This window comes from Parus major, chromosome 18 (assembly GCF_001522545.3).
Source record: "Parus major isolate Abel chromosome 18, Parus_major1.1, whole genome shotgun sequence".
In the NCBI taxonomy this organism is placed as follows: domain Eukaryota; kingdom Metazoa; phylum Chordata; class Aves; order Passeriformes; family Paridae; genus Parus; species Parus major.
In genome coordinates this window covers 3,469,448-3,489,783 of record NC_031786.1, presented here as the reverse complement: position 1 = coordinate 3,489,783, position 20,336 = coordinate 3,469,448, and the positions used below count along the sequence as shown (strand labels likewise).

Sequence of the window (20,336 nt, the reverse complement as noted above, 5' to 3'; positions counted from 1 at the left end):
GCTGGTGGCAGTGGGGTGCCTCCTCCCTCATGGCTGGGACAAGGCTAACAGGAGAACTCTGAACAGGAAGAGCTAAAACAAGGAATTCCTCCCTGGTTTTGACTTTTTCTCACATATTTTGTGTGCCCATGGGTTTCAACACACACAGGCACACAAACACCAAACCAGGCAAAATTTAACTTCTAGAAGCACTTCAGATTTGGTTTATTGGCTACTTTCTAACACCAGTGGTAAGAAGTCAAATGCAACTCACACAAAACACCCTGAACAGCCCTTGCTTGCCCTCATCAAATCTGCTTCACTTTCAATTTAACTTTTTTTTTTTAAAAAAAAACATGATTCACTGTAATGGGTATTTATGCCTAAAGCTTTTGTACTGCAATTATGAAAACAAAGATTTTTTTAGGCTGCTTTTGTTCCCAATATCACAGTTTGCAAGTGTCCAATCTGATAATTTATGACACTTGTGTTCCTGCAGGGTTGGGGTTTTTTTTGATGTTTTGTTATGCCTTTAACAATAAAACAATTGCTTTAAAAGCTAAATACGTGCTGTGGCCCACATTTCTTGAGGTGGCATTAATGTACCTCTGTACAACTGTCCTCAAATCCTATTGATATGCAGTGAAATGATCTTAAAGACTTTAACCTGGATGCAACCAAAATTTTGTAAAGATCAGAAAGTTTAGAAAGTTTAGAAAGTTTAGAAAGTTGGAGCAGAACTGTCAGATTTTGCCTGAGAACCCAAATTTTTGACAACAACATGTTTTGAACCTTAGAACTCAACAGACCAGGGAACCTTGAAATACTTGCTGCATTCCTAATCCATATTATGCCCTAATCTTCCATGAACACTAGCGTTACAAAACAACTTTAGAGGGAAAGACACCTTTAAATTCAACCAAACCAAGATCTCACATGATGTATTTATCCTGTCACAACCCCACACTCTACAAATTCACACCACTGCAGGTAGGCAAGGTTTGGCAAGCAAAACACACAGACAGAAATTAACATAAAAAAAGGCAATCACCTCCTCTTTGCCTACGTGAGGACCAAAATTTGTGCAACACCTTCATTTTGTAATAAGTAAGGGCTCATTTTTTTCTGCACTGCCACATCAGAAATAAAGTGGTGGCACAGAAGAGCTGCAAGATTAAGACACAATTCAGGTGCTCCTGGATCCACTGCTGAAAATGCTTCCTTTTCTTCCTCTCTTTGAAGACAACCCAGGGATTTAAGGTAAAGATCCCCTTGATCCCTGTACCAAGACAAACCCACTGTGTATTTGGTTTGCAAGATTATCATCTGCTGAAGGCATCAATTACATTTTAAAATCAGTTTCCAATCTTGCATGGTCTCTTAATTTAAGAGAGTTTATAATTGGAAGAACTGTGATTATATTTATAATTTATTCTGTGTTTTTACTTATTTTTAATCCAGATTTCTCAACTAACTACTGTTAGTGTAGTGGAATTATCTGGTTTTACTCAGGCTCATTCATCCACTCAATAAAGCTTCATTAGCAAAGAAAGATTAAAATATAAGAAGATTAATAATGACAACTTAAATAAAAAAGACAGGAGTCTCTGGAATCTTACCAAGGATGCATTAAATTTAAACAGAACCATGACTAAGTAAACTGGACCTTTCTGATGATACCAACAGAAAACAGAACACACAGATTTGCTCTGGGTCTCTGCTGTAACATGACAAGGTGTATTTTTGTAGGTTCAGTGCACAATCCAGCAGCTCCTGGTGTTCAAGGGCAGCCCCAGCAGCATCCCAGGGGAGCCAGTGCTGCTCTGGCACTTCTCATGGCCACATCAGCTAAAGCCAGCCTGGCAGCCCAGGCTGTGCCACACTGCTGACTAGTTCTGACTTCTCCCTGAGCAGTTCTCTCTTTGTCATTGCACATTGCAGTGGATTTGCCACAAGCCTCCCAGACCTTTCTGCTTTGGGGAGGGGTTTTTGGGTTGGGTTTTTTTCCCCTGTAAGGAATGGCAGCATTCCCCAGTGATGCTGCCCAGGATGTGAGTTCATACTCTGGAGGGCAGCATGAGAGCACAGTCCCTGCTCTGTGGTGTGAGCAGAATGGAGCTCCCTGCTCCCAGCACACCCTGAACCTGCTCTCCTGTGCACCCAGCCCAGCCTGCTCTCCAAAGGCACCCACAAACAAAGCTGCACACACACTGGGATGCTCAGGGGACCAGCACACTGAAGCAAACCAGCAAGCAAAACAAACCCACAACAAAACACACCCCAGAGAAGTGACTGATTCATCCTTTACTCTTCTGTGCAAGCTTATGTAGAGAAAATTTAATCAAGAACAGCCTGAAGAGTCGGCAATGCACTGACAATTTCTACCATCATTTGACTCTCCTGTGCCACCACACCCTGATCTTAAAGCAAGCACTCTCAGATCAGATGGAGACAGACAGTTAAAGCAACACAGAGAGGTAAAGTCACAGGTGTTATTCAACAGAGCACTCTGAGGGAGGGCAAACAAACACATTTATTATTTGCTGATATTTCAGTGCTGTTTGGATATCATTTCAGCTAGGAATTGAACATAAAACTGAGCATAACAATTCACTTTTCTTTCCCGCATGTCCAAATATTTTCATTAACATCTTGCCATATAAATTAAGAACTTCCTTATCCTGACCAATTTTTGACTTACACGACCTATTAGAAATGCTGCTTTCACAAAGAACTGAGAATGCACCATAAAGAGAGTGTTTATGAAGTTTTTTGAGGATACTGGCTTTTCAATTTGCCAGCTTCTTTTTAATTCTGAATTTTTTTAAAGTTCACCAGTTCACAGAATGACAAAGCACAGTTACTGAGATTGGTGACAGACTTGTTAATAAGCCATGAAAACACAAAATTAATTAACCAAGTCATCCTAGACAGCAATTTTACTTGCTTGTAAGCAAAATGCTTTTTAGGTTTTCCCCAAAACCTAAAGGAAGTACAGCCTTGCTGGAGCTCTCAATGGCCAAGAATTTTGTAGTCAGTTTTTCAGAGAGTTCACATTCAAACTGCCACCATTCTTTACAGTGAAAATAAAAACTTTCTGAACTTTTTTTATTATCTATGGTCTTATTTGCCCCAACATTTATTATAGCATTTTGGTTTGGGGTTTTCTTTGGGTTTTTTTTTAATTCTCTACCCACATAATTCTAGCCTGAGGTCCAAATGGCTCTGGCAGTAGACAGGAGAATTCAATATAGAAAACTGACAGCTAAAAGAGTATTTCTATAGCTACTATAGAAACTAAAGATAAAAAGAGAACTAAAAGATAAAAACCTTTACTCACCTACTATCTGTCCTCTAACAGTATCGTTGTCATTTGGCCCAAGCTTGCACAGATCCAACCTCTGATCTACAAAATGAGGGCACAAAGTGTAAATCATACAACAAAACAAAATGCCATCACAAACTACCAAACCACCTGGTACATACAAGCTTTAAAAAAACCAATTAACTGTCATTCTTCAAAAGCCTGTGCATGCAAGCTTAGGCTGAAAGAGAAGAAACTAGTCCTCAGCTTACTTACAACCAGTGTCTTTAAGGCGGTTGATTGCGTTTGAAAGAAGTCTCACACAACCCAGAAAACCAGCTCCCTGCTTTTTATGAATTTTCTTGTGATTCCACACGCTGATTGTTATTGAATCCGACTTCCCAATATATCTGAAAAACGTGGAACAAACAATACTGTCAGTGGCACTTACTGAACACTTTGACGATGCGTCAGAAATCACCTTGGGGGGAAAAAAGATCGTCAACCGCTACATTAAAAATTTAACACACACTGTAATGGCAAGAGAGAGCAAGTCATCTGCAGGTAAGATGTGCATTGTACTTCAATGGAAGCATGTCTCATGGAGGAGCCCACTTGAATACAAACTGCTCTAAAAGCCTGATTCTGGAAGGAGGCATTCACGTGAACCAACCGAAATCTGTTCAAACAGCAACACGGGCAGGCTGCGGGCTGGCCCTGCACCACAGCTCTCCAAGCAGCCACAAACATGCTCAGCCCCATGCCCCAGCCCAGCCTGTCCCAAGGGGGAACAATGCTCGTGGCATCCCAGCAGTGTCTGGGGGCAGTGGGAGCAGGGACAGCGGCCCCAGTGCTGGACAGGAGCCGGGAGCTCTTTGGGGCTGCTCCTCCAAGCGCCAGGAATGCAGGGACCCTGTGCAGGTGCTGCCCAGCACCCAGGGACTGTCAGGCCAAGCCATCACACAGCTGCAGTTACCCGAGCCCCAGGAGCCCCAGGAGGCTGATTTACCCTCAGTAATGTATGTCCCAGACATACATTACACACTACAGCCATGACAAGCAATCCACATGTGGGATGTGCCACGTTCCCCTCCTGCCCCTGCTCACTCCGGGTCTCTCCTCACGGCATTCCCATGGACATGCTCGGCAAAACCTGGATCCGTGTTCACTGCCTTGGGGAAACCCGGACACTGTAAGCTGTTTTACTTCTGCTTTTTTCAGTCAAAGCTTTGTTCTTCAGAGGCAATTACTTTGTGAGCTCGTTTTTGTTTTCTAAACTTTCAGAGCACAATTTCAAAACACTCAAGATAAATCGGTGATTGCCAATACACAATTATTATGGCTGTTTCAAGTTGAGGGAAATGAATTTGTAACTATGGCTTAGATCCCAAGAACTGCTTGTAGTTCTCTCTTCCCAGACCACAAATTCTGGCCTTAGTTTAGTTCCAAGTGCTTCTTTTTTGTTTGTTTTTGAATGAAAACTGATCAACCAATGTCTAAATACATCTCCCCATTGACCGTGGCTTTATTGGCTTTTAAACATCTTAATATTTTCATAAAGATAGAAATGATACTGTCAAGGTTGGCAAACCAAATAATTGAACTAACTGGCATGGCTTAAAATTACAGCTGTGACCAGGTTAGCACTTCTTCCATTTTTCCTTTTCCAAAAAGCAGAACTTTTACAACTTATTTTTCCCACCTGCAGACAGCAACTGACCCAAGAAGTAGAAGACAGAAAAGCCTCACGATTTAAAGTAACCACTGCACATTTACACAAAAACAAGAACAAACAAACTCAAACAAAACACAAACTTCACATAAAAAAGCCCCCAAGTTTTTTAATAGTAAACTGATTGTACGACATAGGTCAGATTTTTGGCCTTACAACCTTGACAATGCCAATTTTGCAGAAAGAAACAAGATGAAGATGGGTAATCACGTGCATAGTTGCAGTCTACAATGCTTTATGTACTTAAAATAAATTCTTATGAGAACAATTTAGGTGCACTTAAAAATAAAGACTTATCATGACCTGTCTTGAATTTTCCAGTTTTCCTTGTTGCTTTAAAAAAGTCAAAGGTATATGGTTAAACACAATTTCATAAGAGAACAGTTTGAATAATATGTAGAACAGCTGAATACACAACACAGTTTCCAAGAATTCCTGTAATGTTTCAGGGTGAGGTTCTCAGGGTTGGGAGGAACAGTCACCATCCACACCAACAGGTGAGGACTCCACATTCCACTATAATCTACTCTTGATTTTTGCACCCAAAAACCTGGGCTAGTTCACACTTTTAAAGGAAATAAGCAAGACAAGCTGCATTTTTCCAAATAAAGATGTCTATTTTTTTAATAAAGGAAAAAATAAATAGTTAAGTAATGTCTAGTTGGCTTTACAGCAAAATGTTTCATCTACATTTCTGCATCATTTCAGGCATAAAAACCCATGGTTGTATTTAGAGAGTGACAGTAGGACAAGCTGACATTTCCAATTCATTTGGTGGATAAGTTACATTTGTTTTACATCATCTGGCAATAAAGTTCCAACATAAAAGCCTGAGCTAGGAATTTTACTTTTTATTAAAAAAGAATGTTCCAAAAAATAAAGTGCAACAAACCAAACCAGAAACAAAAAACCACAACCCCCCCATTTTGTTGGATGACTTTCTCTCCCTCCTCATAATTAAAGTTCTTGGAGCTTGTATTTCTTTTTTTCCTCTATCCTATCAGCAATATCTATTCCACAGCTTCAGTACTTCAACAGTGATAATGGGATTAGTATTAATAAAGTGGAAACAAAGAAATTCAATTGCATAGACATTTTGTTGACTTACATATTTTCTAAACCTTTAAAATTAGGGCTCTGGTTAAGTACTGCATATTCAGAAATTTTAATTTCCCCACTCTTAGCACTTCTAAGAAAAAAAAGTCAAATTCATGCCTTACTAGAAACCTCTAAATTATTTAAATAAAAATTTTAAACACAGAGACAATCATTATTTTGTCTACCACTGAGGAAGATTTGGTATCGAGTGACTTTTCATCCCCATGGTATTACGTACACTTTCCCTGAAGAGTTCACCTCACTGGAGAAATGCAGAATGAAGAAAGTGGAAAAAAATATTCCTGAAAAAACACACCTCTTCCTGATCACAAGCCAGACATACTCCCTCCAGAAGGCGAGAAAAATGCAGCATCACGAGGTATGAACTCAGGTTTGGAAGCCAGGAATTCTCTATTTCTAATCCATGCTGTCACAGACTGTTTTTATGACCTGGATGAATTACTTGGTTTGTTTCTCCATTTTCCCATTTCTGACTTTTTTTCTAATATAATCTCATTGTTCTGCTTTGAGCTACCAGCTACTTCCAGACTGGGAAGAAGAGAGTGTGAGGAGACAGAACGAAAAATAGCACCCCAATTTTTTCTCTCCCATCTTCATTCACTTCCTTCCTGACATTGCTCATCTCTGCAGCATCTGAAGAGTGTTTGAGCCTCTGGGAGGGTGAGCAGGACCTGCCAGGGGCTGTGGCTGAGGCAGGAATGAGGCAGGAATGGAGAAGGGACATGTGGTACTCACTGGCTGCTGCAAAGGGCATCATCAGCTTCATCCAACGAGCCTCAAGCAGCACGTGGAGAAGGAAAAGCAGCTGCACAGAGCTGTTTGATGGCTCTTTAGGAGCTAATCTAGGACTGGATTGTCTAAAGCAGCACTAGGCAGAGCTGCTGCCTTCTCTCCCTGAGAAAAATCCAGGATCCTTAGCATGAACTATACAAAATAGAGTCAGAGGACTGGGGGAGAAAAGTGATTCTGCCAGGGCAGTGCAGCAGCCTGAGGATGGGAAGGCACCAAAGAGCACCAGAACCTGCAGAGAGATTTTGGGAAGAGGAGGAGGAGTTATTTTTGGGAGTTGAGTTAGGTTCCATTAGAGAGAGAACACAAAGGAGAAGAGTCCACGTGGGACCCTGGGGGAGAGGACTTGAAGGGCACAGACTAAAGCTGGGACCAGAAGCAGGTTTTGGTGGAGATCACACTGCAAACACCTTTCAGAGAGGAGGAGGTGATGTGACCTGCTGTGCCTTAAGGGCTGTGGGAGAGGCTGGAGCAGACTGGACAGGCAATGTAGGAGAGCTCTGGCTACCTCAGGAGGGAAAAAAGGGGAAAGAAGAGAAAAAAAGGGGTTTAAGTTCCTGAACTGCTGGTTTAGGTAGTTTAGCTGTGAGTGCAAAGAAGTCTGTAAATGTGTCGAGTCTGGTTATTCAAAAGCTCTGGGGAAAGGCCTGAACAATAGGGAAAACACAAACAAGACTGAAAATAAGGAAGGGGAATACATCCAGGGCAAGCATGGTATTTTACTGACATTAAAGTACATCCAGACAGCAACTATTTGCCAATTTATTTCTGGAAAGTCTCCCAGATTCCCCCTCTCTACACACACACCCATCTAGGCTGAAGAATCAAGCAGCTAATTCAACCACTTCCTTTTCACACTAAGATCTGAACTAAGAACAACATAAGGCAGAAACCAACCCCTTTTTGCTCTTTATAACACTGCAAAAGTCCTTCTGAAATTCTTATATAACAGAACATCTACTTATGCTGAATCAGGTTAGCAAATCACAAAATTCTCTTGGAATTAGCAACTTAATTCAGACATTACTGCATAAATACATTATAACAGCTCCATCTGACTGTGCCATTTGCATCTGCCATCATATGATACATGAAAAAATTATCTTAATATCTGGTGCAGATGAAAAGCTGACACCTGACACTGAGTATATTATAAAGTAAAAAATTACCTTATAATAATAGCCAGGTAGTGAGTTGTTGTAACAAAAAGGTTTAATCTTTTACTGCTGTTTTAAATAGGAAGTGAAGATAATGTGACTGATGTTTATAAATGGAAATACATTTCCCTAGAGTAAGGAATAACAGGTGAGACTGTTAAAGGAGTTAAATTATTATGAAGAAAATTTGGAGAGGGAAAGGATTATTCTCTAATAACAAGGCCTGACACAACACAAAATTTTACTTTGAATTAGAAATACTGGATATACTTCTGTCATCAGAGAATTCAACAGCCAGAATCAAAGAAAGTAGTTTTCACTAGAGGACAAGATTTTATATTGAAAATAATAAACTAATTCAACAAAATCTATTAAGGGAGCTTCTTCTCCAAACATCAAAAAACCAAATCACCATCCACAAAAAATCTTTCACAAAGGTCTAAATTCCTTTGGACAATCCAGCAAGAGATGCTTCAAATCTGATCAAGCAAAACATTCTGCCAGAATCCCCCTTTTTCTCTCTGCTTTTTGTAATATGTTGTGGATTGGAATCACAGCCTTGGAAAGACAATACAGTATCCAGATACAACCACGGCTTGTTCTATAAAACAACCTAAAAATACCTACTCATCATCCTTTCTTAAAAGTTATAACCAGAAAGGAATTTTTTCTAAAGATTTTACAGTGTTTTTCCATTACTCTTGTTGCATATCAGCATCATCCCTCATTTCCCATGTCCTTTGCTCCTTTTCTCCAGAAGGGAATCAAATCATCAGCCCATGGAGCACTGAGAATCCTTTACAGCCACTCCAGACAACTCCACTGTCCCACAGCACTTCAAACTGGCCAGAACTGGGACAGTCACAGGGAACCAGTGACTTCCACAAAGAATTTTGGTATCTTCCACACAGAATCTCAAAATTATTCTATTACCAGCTGTTAAAACCAGGTGTGGCAGTGTTCTTTATCTCTTCCATGACCCATCCTCCCTCCAGGAGGATATTTTCTGTTAATGAGCCATTGAGTCTCACTGCAGGGCTGATAAAATTCCATCATCCCATTGTGGGATGCTCCACCCGGGGGGAGGAGCCAAGCATTCCTACCTGGATATAATCTGACACTCAGAACACCACAGTCAGCCTTTCCCCACTGGATTCCCAGAGGAAGAGTGGCCCCATCTGCATCACCACTGGATCTTCAGAGGAAAACTACACCCTTCTACAGGATCATTGCTTCACCAGAAGCACATCTGTCACTCCAGCATTACTGCAGCCACCATTTAATGGGACTGCTACCAACACCCTGCCCAACAGGGTGTCCGGTTGTATTCTGACTCTGAGAGCCCCTTGATTTCAAGACTATAATAATTCAGAGAGAAGGGGGGAGGTTTACATTTTTCCATTTCAAGGGAGGTTCCTGCTTTCCTTAGCAGACACCTGTCTTTGCAAACCAAGACAAGGAGTAAGTGCCAAACGATGCCCATCTTCCTCCTGCAGGAGAGTTCCTTCCCCAGCTGTACAAAGGTTACAGAAGGATTTGCACTCAGCCATGCTGGCAGCACTTTTCACCTTCTATTCCTGGAAAGCTGTGCATTAATGTCCATTAAAAGACCCATCTAACTACAAAATAATCAAAGTCTGTGCTCGATTTCAGGGATTTCTCCTTAGCTCTAATCTGATCCTTGGAGAGGACATGGAAAGGCAAAGGTCTGAAACCTCCATTCTGTACAAATCAATATTTTAATATATTTAGTACCATTAAAAAAAACAAATTATCTTAAAATACTTTGAATAGAAAAGCAAGCCATTGCTATACATGAGCTTAAAACTTGCTTTGTATCCATTTCTCCAGTGAATACGAATTACAGTCTCACATGCAGAATCTAAGCTTGAACTGGGTTTGGATAATAAAACTATAATATTATTATTTCACTAAACTGCCACAATACTTTGTTAAGCAGTGAAGAAAATGTTCTGTACCCTGCACTAACACATTATGAACAAAAACTTCACATATTTACTCTTGGATATTCAAATAAGGAGTAGATACATGACTTTAAACCAGGCCTTCCATATTCTGCTGTGAGACCCATCAAGTTGCTTTCCCTCACTGGAAAAAAGAGGGACAAGAAATTGTCTGTGTAGCAACACCAGATTTGCTGCAGGTTTGGTGATGGCCAAGGTTAACATAAATATGCTCAAACAGTTTCTAATAATATAGGACAGGGAATGGAGCCATGGGGGAAAAGTCAGAGATCAGAACAGGAGAATACAATGATGCAAAACAGTTCATTTCTCTTCCTCATCTTTCATCCCAAGGAAAAAGATAAAGAATAAAAGACAAGGAAAATAAAGCATGCACAGAGACCTACATAAAAATCAAAGCTTTAATAACTTATATTATACAGAAATATTCTATGCTTTAGAAAGAGAGGAAGACCATGACATATATGTGCCATACCCATTCTACTGTTCAAAAGCACCAAAAGGTGATTTTTTGAAAGTGGTGATAATAATAATTCAGTGAGAACAACATTTGGGACAGAAAATGACAGAAAGAAGAGAAAATTCAACAAAAAGCACACAAAGAAAAATATACTGTAGCACCACAACAGACAAGAATTGCATCAAGAGAAGAGCAGTTTGAGGAAAATATTGTCAATTACTGGCTTCATTTTACACAAGTGTTAACATGAAAATAACACAATAAAACAATGCTGTAAGTCCATGTAAGCATGCTGCAGACATCAGCACAAGAAAAACAAGTGCAGTGTTTAAATTTTGAGGTAAATGAGAAAGTGGAATTTTGCTACATGTACTTTTCACTCAAACTAATAAACTCCAGGATACTTTCCAAGCCATACACAGGACAGGATAATGAACATCTGATATTGTCTGTGTAATTTAGAGGACTTCACTTCAAACCTTTGGTTACCACTGTTACCACCTACAGGTCATAATGCTGATTCCATTTGGGATCAAGTGTATTCTTCACAGTATCTGTAGAATGGCACTGGCCAGATCCATCCACCACAACCTTAGCAAAGGGATCAGGAAGTCCTAAGAGGAGGAAAAGAAAAAAAAAACCTTCTAAGTGATCAGGATGCTTTGAAATCCCTTATCATTGTTCAGTTACTTCATCCTTCATTTGAAGATTTACCTTTTATTCACAAATGAGACCCCAACTTAATGAATGGGAATAACACGATGTGTTAAGCACAGGAAATGGGTAAATTAGGAATTTATTTCACTGATACGGGTTAGAAAATGTTGTGTAAGTCAAACACATTGGGAAAACAATCTAAACACCTTAATCCTCCTAATTCAGGTTTGAGTAAATTCTCAGTACACAAAGAGGCCAAAGGCAGAGAAAACAGAGTTACATTCTTTTTATGTTTAAGATCAAATCACAATTATAATTTTGGCTGATATTGGTGTAACAGAGAATTGCCCATAATAGGTTATTCTTCCTTTCAGGATCCACTTGGTGTACTGCTGGCTTTGTGCTCCATTTGCTGCCAGCTCAGTACCTCAGAAACACTGAGCACAGGTTCATCTGAACACCAAAAATCAGTGTAAAGATGGTGCTCAACTTCAGATCCAGGGGTGGAAAAGCAGCAGGAGCAGCACAGCCCATGATCAGCACCTCCTGCTGAACTGACACCAAGGGATGGTCCCACCACTGATGCCCCAAGTCCTCCCCTTTTCCTCTCACACTCATTCATTCCTCCCCTCATCGAGTGCTGTGAGTCAGCTGGAGGAATCAAGGTGGGGAAACATTCATCACATTTGCTGAGGTGCAGTTTTGTCCCAGCTGCACTTCCTCAGGTGACTCAGCCAGAGCTGGTCTGGCAGCAGAGGGCTCGGGACAAGTGTCACAGAAAGCACGTGGGGACAAAAGAGTGGGAACCTTTTGATCTATGCTTCAGCATCACACACTGCAGATCCTGAGTGGGTTTTTCAGGCATGATCAAACTGTTAAGACACCCAAGAACTTGCAATCAATACAGAAATTTGGATATAAGAAATGTTTTAGAAGTATCTCAAATCACAGTATAATTCTGGATCATTGCCTCTTCAATTTCTTTCCGAAGCTCAGGTTTGCTCTTCTGAATTTCTCCTGCTCCCAGGTGGGAGGTGGCAGGCAGGTGATCTGTGCATGCAGGACACAGACAATAGCATTCCTTTCTGGCTCCTTCATCTACTTCTTAGCACTTCTTTCAAAACATTATTTAAATTAATTAAAATATAATTTCAGAGTATGTTGCTGTTATAAGGTGGTTATTACTAATGAAGGAGCACATCTGTTTGCTTAACAAAAGGTTCTTGTATGAAAAACAACTTAATAAATATATGACACTGAATTTGAAAAACATGTAATTTGACTGAATGGGTAAATTTATTTCCCACTCCCATAAAAACAGAGAGAGTGTGTCAGTGTTCTAATTATTATTATGATTCTGTGATGAGTGTCACCTAAGACGAAAACAGAAGCCTTGAAATAAAAGATCAAAGCCTTCAGCCCCATTACTGCAAATATCTTAATATAATGATCATAAGCAAACATTGGACTATAGAACTTGCACAATATTTATTCCATCTATAAATAAATGTATCAAACCACAACAGCTACTTACGGAAAAAATCCTTTTTCACCAAGTTTTTTGCACACAGTACTGCAAGAAAAACAGAAATACAAAATTAAGTTACTGATTGCCAACTTTAAAATAAAAGTTATTTTACCTGCCCAGCAATTCAGAAAATCCTGCTTAAAATAAAACGAAGATAAATGAACTGTGCTCCTTCATCACTTATATGTCGTGCAGATTAATTCCTGAAAGCTGAGCTGGAAATGTCATTTTTTAGCAATTTGTAAGCAGATTACAGTGGAAGTGGGATGGTGGTGGTTTCCTCAGGCAATAGTTTCACCCTTTTTATTTCCCCCTCAACTGTTTTGCCAACTGTGAGTTCACCAGAGAGGGACCTGGAGCACTCCTGGCTAGTTCACCGTAATTAATGCTGGAACACAAGCAGGGGCTTATGCGCAGTTCTACAGCCCAGCAAAAGCTTCCTTGATCATAAAAAATTAGAACATTAGGCAGCCAAGGCTTTTCTGTTATCCTACATGGTAATAAATAAAAGGTTTTACCTGAAAAGCATTTGGGTGGAGCACACTAACTTCTAAAGCCAGAGTTTTGATGGTTCCAAAGATATCTTTTATTTGTTGCAGCTGATAATTGTTTCAGGCTTTTTTTTGTTTGTTTGTTTAAATTAAAAGGAAGGAACATTTGCATTTGTCAACTAAAAATACCCAGGGGAAAATAATCTCCTATGAGAATAAACTGAAATAAACAAATAAATAGAAGGTCAAAAGGGACAAATTTCATATAAAGGTGCCAAGGTACACAATGAAGACTTCTCTTCACAAACTGCATCACCGCTCAACTACTATGCTTATCTATTATCACAGGTTTAGTAAGCAGGAAATATTAGATTCCCCTGTGAAACATTAAAATATTTACTGATAATACAAAAGGATTCTTGGGGATTGAGCAAAAGCATGAATTCCCACAGCTAGTAATAAAAAAATAAAAAGAAGGGGGGGAGTGGGAAGAGTTAGTTGGTTGGAACCTGATGCTGCAGGAGATTCTTCACTATATGATTCCCTTGGATATTTTTCCTATGAGATCGCCAATATTTATTACTGCCAGGAAATGCAAAGAGAGAAAAGTGCATCCAATAATCACATCCTGAAGGCACCACCTAAAACCAAACACCATTGGTTATCCTTTCCCCCCCAGAATACCCTCCCACTGATCCTGCAAGGCTCCTGATCCCCAATTTCTGCCTGAATTAAAGCAAGCAGAGGCAATCCATGAGCACTCCCACAGAGATCTCCACAGTCAGTGCAGAGAAGCACCCATCCTCGACAGTCTAAATAATGGAATTCATGTTTTCCCACTTTTCACATTCATGAAGATGCTGATTTTAATGAAGCTGCTTTCCACTGGAATTCAGCATTGTAAAATCTAGCCACAACTCTGCTCAGGTCTGAGGAGTTCTGGTCTCCCATTAAATTCAAGGAAATGCCTATCAGTGGCTACAGGGAGTCACAGAACAACCCCCTCACACTGACCTATTCCACAGGAAAGGGACATAACTGCTCCCAGGAAAATTTCAGCACAGTAGTTTGATATAAGGGGCTGCTAACAACACTGTTACCCTGGCTCCACGCTGGTAGCTGCTGGGGTTTCCTAAAGATGATAAAAGTAATAATTATAATTTCTGTCCATTCAAAGACATGCTGGTAGTCCTAAAGAAGAGCTCTATTTAAGGGATTTTCACCCAATAATTTCAATCTGAACAGTCAGCAGTAATAAAATACTAATAAAGAGTCAAATGTTTCAGGTATTTCTGATACCCAGCATTCAAGTACTTATAGGAAAGAGACTGTCACATTGCTGCTCCACAAATCAAATAAAGTTCTTTGGATGGTGTAATAAAAATCCACAGTTACTAAAGGCTTCCATGTGCCCAACAATCTAGTTTACTCTATCCAGAACATTGAGAACAACCTAAAGGCATTTGAAAAAAAAAAAAAAAGAGGTAATAGAAAACTGCTTTTGCAGCTCCTGAAGGTTTTATTACATCAAGAATATCCCCAGATGAGTGATAACACAACAGACATTGTCTGCCCAAGAACTGCAATAGGTTATTGCTCACCAGCCACCTTTCATCCAGTGGTGAAAAGCTTCAAGTAAAATAGATGCTTATACAGATGGCAACATTTTAAAGTACCTAAAAAGAGATACAATTATTGTCACAGTTTTACCCATTACTAGTAATGGGAAGTGTCAAGTGAAGCTGAGGGCTTAAAATCCAATAGTTAAGTCAAAATTCATCTACAGCACAGCCACACAGGGTGCTCCTGAAACTGTATAATGTCCAAGATAAAAGAGGTTCAACTATTCTTGCGAGAGAAATTGTAACTTTAATTACAAACACTTCTTTTCAAAAATAAAGCAAGCCTGCCAATGCAATTTAACTGAAATCTCATTTTTATAAGACTGGGCACACGCAGAGCACACAGACTAATAACTGCTTCCCCAACAATTAGCCATGAGTGAACAAACTAATATTTTTGGCTCAACTTTTCCCTCTCTAGTAACCACATTTAAGGCAAGTCAGTTGTCAACCCGCTCTGGCTTTGTCAGGTTAACAAAACAGGAGAGATGCTGAGAAACCTTCCACTAACAACACCCTCTCTGCCAGGTACTTCCAGGTGAAAAAGCCCAGCTCCCAGAAGCATCAGCTCAACTCAAAGTAAAACAAATTTCTTCCACACACACAGAGCTCTCATCTATCTCAGGACTTTTTTTGGACAAAACTTTTCCCACTGGTGGGAAAAGTACCAGAGTTTATGCTCCACTTTTCTAACAGTTTCAACACTGTATTAAAACCTGTTCTGAATATTCTGATAACCAGCTGATTAATAGTTCCTTGAGAATAAAAGCTAAGGAAGTTTGGTTTCCTATGGATTTATGTTTCACGGTTGACTGAAGGCTGTGGCTGAGGCTTTTCCCACTGGGCGTTCAGACAGACCCTCTCCCACGCAGGCTCTCCCGTGGTCCGGCAGCGCAGGATCTGCTGCAGCTTTTTCCTCTCACTTCAGGTCACTGCCAGGGTCTCCTCTTTATCCAGGCAATGATTCTCACAAAACTCATGGGACTTAATTATCTTTGAGTCCTCTATCCCAGGTTCAAGTTAAGCTAAAGACTCAAAAACCAGAAAGAACTAGAGGGAGATTTCTTTCCCTTAACAAAGCCAAGTTAAAGTGCTGATGATTCTGGACCCAACACTCGTTGTTATCAGATCTACACAGCCCCACCACTAATGGATCCTCCTGAGGTACAAGGGCACTGCAGAAGGTTATTTATTATTAGGATGTGCTTGTTTTAAGGCACTTTTTGTTACAATTATTTTGAAACAAAAAGTTAAGCTATTTAAACTTGCACTGGAACTCTAATGCAAACCAACGACTGGATATTCTGACCTGGATATACTGAAAAAAAAGAAGGGGGTGTGTTGTACCATAAGTGCATCATCAAATGACATTAATGGCTTCTAGCACACGTGTAGATAAAGTATTCATGACAGAGTATCAGTGAGTCAATGGATAGCTATGTTTCTGTTTATTACAGACTTCCTGGGTAGTCTACAGAAAAGAGAACATTAATATTCCAATATATATGTGCCAAGACAAACAGCACATCAATTTTACATAGCATACATACATTAAATTTTTTTTTATCATGCTTTATGATCTCATTCTAACATATGCTACCCAGGTCTGCTCACAGAAACATGAAAAGAGCATAATGTCATAAGCTACCCAGTCTACTTCTATGACAGCTTTGCTACACAGTCCACAAATACTCAAAAATAGGAATTAAGTGAATCATATTTGCCAATTTCCTTTTTCTGATTTATTACTCCTGTGGCTGACAAAGAAGGGTTTACTGAAAAATAATTTAACTATTATAAGTAAATGCAAAATAGTTAGTATCCCCAAACCCATGCAATCTATGTATTAGCTATTAAAATTTACATGCAGTTATAGAGGGGGTGAATAATTGGTTGAACTCACATAAAAATTGAATGGAACTGTGGCTGTTGAAAAGGTCAATTTTATAGAAAGATAAATATTTTCCTCTCATTTTCTGAACTCTGTTTATTCTTTTTGCTAGTTACTGAAAAACTCTTGTTACAACTGCTGCTTACTTTGGAACCATTTTTACAGAAAAATCAAACCTTTAATGACATCAAGCTGTTGTTAGGGAAAGTATTCTATATTATATATTACCACTGTTTTAGAAGTATTAAAAAGTATGTTTATTTCAGAATAATAAGTATATCAGTAACACCAGGTCTCCACAGTTAGAGGGAGGAAGAATATGAAGCCCATGAGGTGGAAAGGGAGCTCCAGCATAGGAAGCTTGTGATAAAACAAGTTAAAAAGGATGAAGTTCTATGAGATTTCACAGAATCACCATCTCTCAGACATGAGCTTAGAGTCTTCAATGATCTATTTACCTCCCAAGGCTGGGTAACACCAGAATGAGTGCTGAGGAAGCAACATTAGAAGGAAGGAAAGTGTTATGTGAATTCAAGGAACCCGGACATTTAAGGGCTGTGTATTCAACCCTCATGGGTATTTCCAGCCTATATCAAACTGTTTGTAGACAATTTGTTCACCACATTCACCTGTGAAAAACAGGATCACCACTACTTTACTTCACAAGTAGGTTTTAGTGTTATATTACCTGCATGTTTGTACACTGTCAGTTGTCTGTTATAATGCACTGCTTGATTTATGACAAATGACAAGGTTTAAATATGTTTATACCCAGCAGCATGAGGTACAAACACCTCAGGGCTACAGCTGTAGATGATCATTTCACAAATATATATTTTTTAATTCCTATGTTAAAAATAATATTGCTTAAGACATCTTCAGTAAGTAGTTTTTAAATGTGTATATTTGAGACACACCAGTACTACCAAAGAAAGATCAAGGAAGACAGGTAAGAAAATAAAAATAATCATGAATGTCCATGGAACTGAGCACACCAGCTGCAGAAAGAAACACAATCAACACATTTAAGTCTATATACATGGCTCAGTAAAAGCCCCTCCACCCCATGCCAGCCATCCAGAAGAATCCACACTGTGTCAACAGACAGCCCTGAGGTTATGGGGAGGAAAGCACTTGGTCCAAAACTAAGATTATGTTTTGTAATCTTCTGGCTTTCCACGTGTCAACACCACAGAAGAACAAGTTCAGCCTTCTGAATCCAACCAACAGTTTTCACATTATCATTCCTGTTGGTTTTCTCTTTCCCCAAGGGTTTTTCTCCCAGAAAAAGCTCTTGTTCAAGAACATATGTAACACACGGGAGAGCGACAGGCTGCCTATCAATTTTTACCACAATGGCTTATTTTGAAGACAAGTCTTTCTACCCCTACAGAAACACCATCTTTTACTGAAAGCCATTAGCGTTGGGTTTTGTGATCAGATCCCAGTTGTTTGCATGTTCTACGCAGGGCAATACAATCACCAAAATAAGTCCCAGCTGTAGAAACACAATGCTATGCTGTTGCTAATGTGTGTTGTACTGATAATGAATGGTCGTCTATGCTTTAATCTGAATAAAGCTCCCAACTGCTCTGCCTCTCCTTGCCAAAAATTCCCCTTCCTCCTCCAGACTGTGGTTGCATTCCAATTACACTGCTGATTGGAATGAGCCTGCTTGGGGGAGGGAGAGAGAGGAAGGCAAATGAAGCCACACTCACGCCCCTCCTCGCCTTCACGGCTGCCCCTGGGACCCAGAAATTGCTCGGGTGTTTGAACCTAAAGCTGACATGATGTACTTTTCTCCACAGTGTACAAAACTCTTTGCAAATTCACTTGTTTCTTTCAGAAAAGTCATTTGTGACAGGCAGCACACCACGCACAGGTTCCAGCAGGATGGCTCAATGCTTTAAACATTTTTAAACAGATTCCTACTGGTTTCTTCCATTGTTGGCACACTCACAAGAAACTTATATTTTCCTGCTTGCATTCCCTCCTTGGACCTGCCTGAATTCCCACATGGGAAAATATAAAACAGGAGGTCTTCAACTCTTTATTGAACAAAGAGCTGTAAATAACACCATATGGATTTTGCAAATACAGCTGTTGAGGTAATAACCTCCTTAATTAAGATTTTGAAATAAAATTGTTTACCCCAACTATTCACATGAAGTTTTATTTTACAGTTGATCTCTCCAAGGAATTTTTTTTTAAGGTTCCATTTCCTTTGAAAGGTGCTTTCTCTGCAGATGAACAAAATGTGACAGAACATGACCATAAGAGTTTACTGTCACTTAATCAAACTCCTGCATTTTTGAAGATTGCCATCTATTGTTGTCAAGAAGGGACACACAAAAGCAGGTAAACCTAGCAAATACTGTATTTTACAGGTGCAAAGGGGTTTGGAGTCAAGGTCTTGCAGCATGAAATGGGTCAGAACACAGCAGCTGACCATTATTCTGAGCAGGATCGGTGATCAGAGCATGCTGGAAGGTTTCATGTTGCACCCCACAGTACAGGGGGCTGCAGCTGTTCCTCCCTCAAAGCAGGTCCAGCCAGCACAGCAATACAAGGTAGAGCAGGAAGCTGAACTGGCTTAACAGAAAATGAACCTTCTGGGGAGACAGATTAGTTCACTGTTGGCTCCTAGAGCTGCACAGACTTATCCTGCAGTCACGCCATCTGCAAACCTGTGGCAAAGGAAGTGGCAGAAGCACATGGCTGCAGAGCAGAGGATCAGCCAGGTTGCCCTTCCTGCAGTTGTGCTGGAGAAGTTCATAAAACAAAATGCACCTATAAAATGCAACTATATGTCATTTTAATGCAGACATATAGTTTTTCCTCCTGCCTGTTTTGCAGCTCCAGAAATTTATTTTATTAAAAATAAAATAAAGTTAAAAAGCAGATTTTGCCATCAGTATTCCAACATAACCAGCTAACACCCTTTGGATTTTTGGAGATACAATCTTCTTAAGCATTCAGCTTTTCCATTTCCCAAAGCACACTCAGAAATGCAGAACTAAAACACAAAAAAGCACTTCTCTTACAAGTACACACAGACAATTACTTCCAGGCTGCTCTGTTTTACTTATGGACAGCTGCTCCTTCAGGGTCTCACAAAGCAGCAGAAATTCAGAACAGTTCTAACCTAGAGTCAGTACATGTACACACACAGAGAACAGTAGGATTGTTATTTTCCCCAATACTTCATTGTATCAACATCACCCAAATTATCACTCCAAACTCCACCTGTCCAGGGCCCAGGGGAGGCAGCACACGGAGCTGCAGGTGCCATATGCCAGCACATGGAAGCCCAGTTCACCCAAGGACGCTGGACAGGCTGATGCTGATTTCAGACACGCTCTGCTCGATGAGATCCAAGGCAATCCCTCTCCCCCATCCCTGGATCCCTGGCTCTGCAGCAGGAAGAGCTGCAGGGCAAGCAGCCAGGTACACCCCAAACACAATCCCTTCCAGACTTGGGTTGTTTTGGTTTGGTTTTCTTTCATTGTTTTTCCCCAGTTTTCTGCACAAGAACCTTTGGTCTCAGCCTGCACTGATGGCCTGGACATCAGGAGAGCACAGGCAGCTGCAGGAACCATTCCCCGGCTCTGGAACCGTTCCC

At 40.1% G+C, this 20,336-nt stretch overlaps 1 protein-coding gene across 1 annotated transcript in view; it reads right to left on the bottom strand.

Moving 5' to 3' along the window:
• Positions 1 to 20,336, bottom strand: part of SMURF2 (SMAD specific E3 ubiquitin protein ligase 2) — a 60,007-nt gene that overhangs the window by 20,015 nt on the left and 19,656 nt on the right. The window contains exons 2-5 of the mRNA XM_015645432.3: positions 12,717 to 12,755; positions 11,031 to 11,139; positions 3,560 to 3,693; positions 3,320 to 3,385 (exon numbers count right to left, since the gene is read on the bottom strand). Coding sequence (XP_015500918.1) covers positions 3,320 to 3,385; positions 3,560 to 3,693; positions 11,031 to 11,139; positions 12,717 to 12,755 — 348 coding nt within the window. The remainder of the gene's footprint in view (positions 1 to 3,319; positions 3,386 to 3,559; positions 3,694 to 11,030; positions 11,140 to 12,716; positions 12,756 to 20,336) is intronic.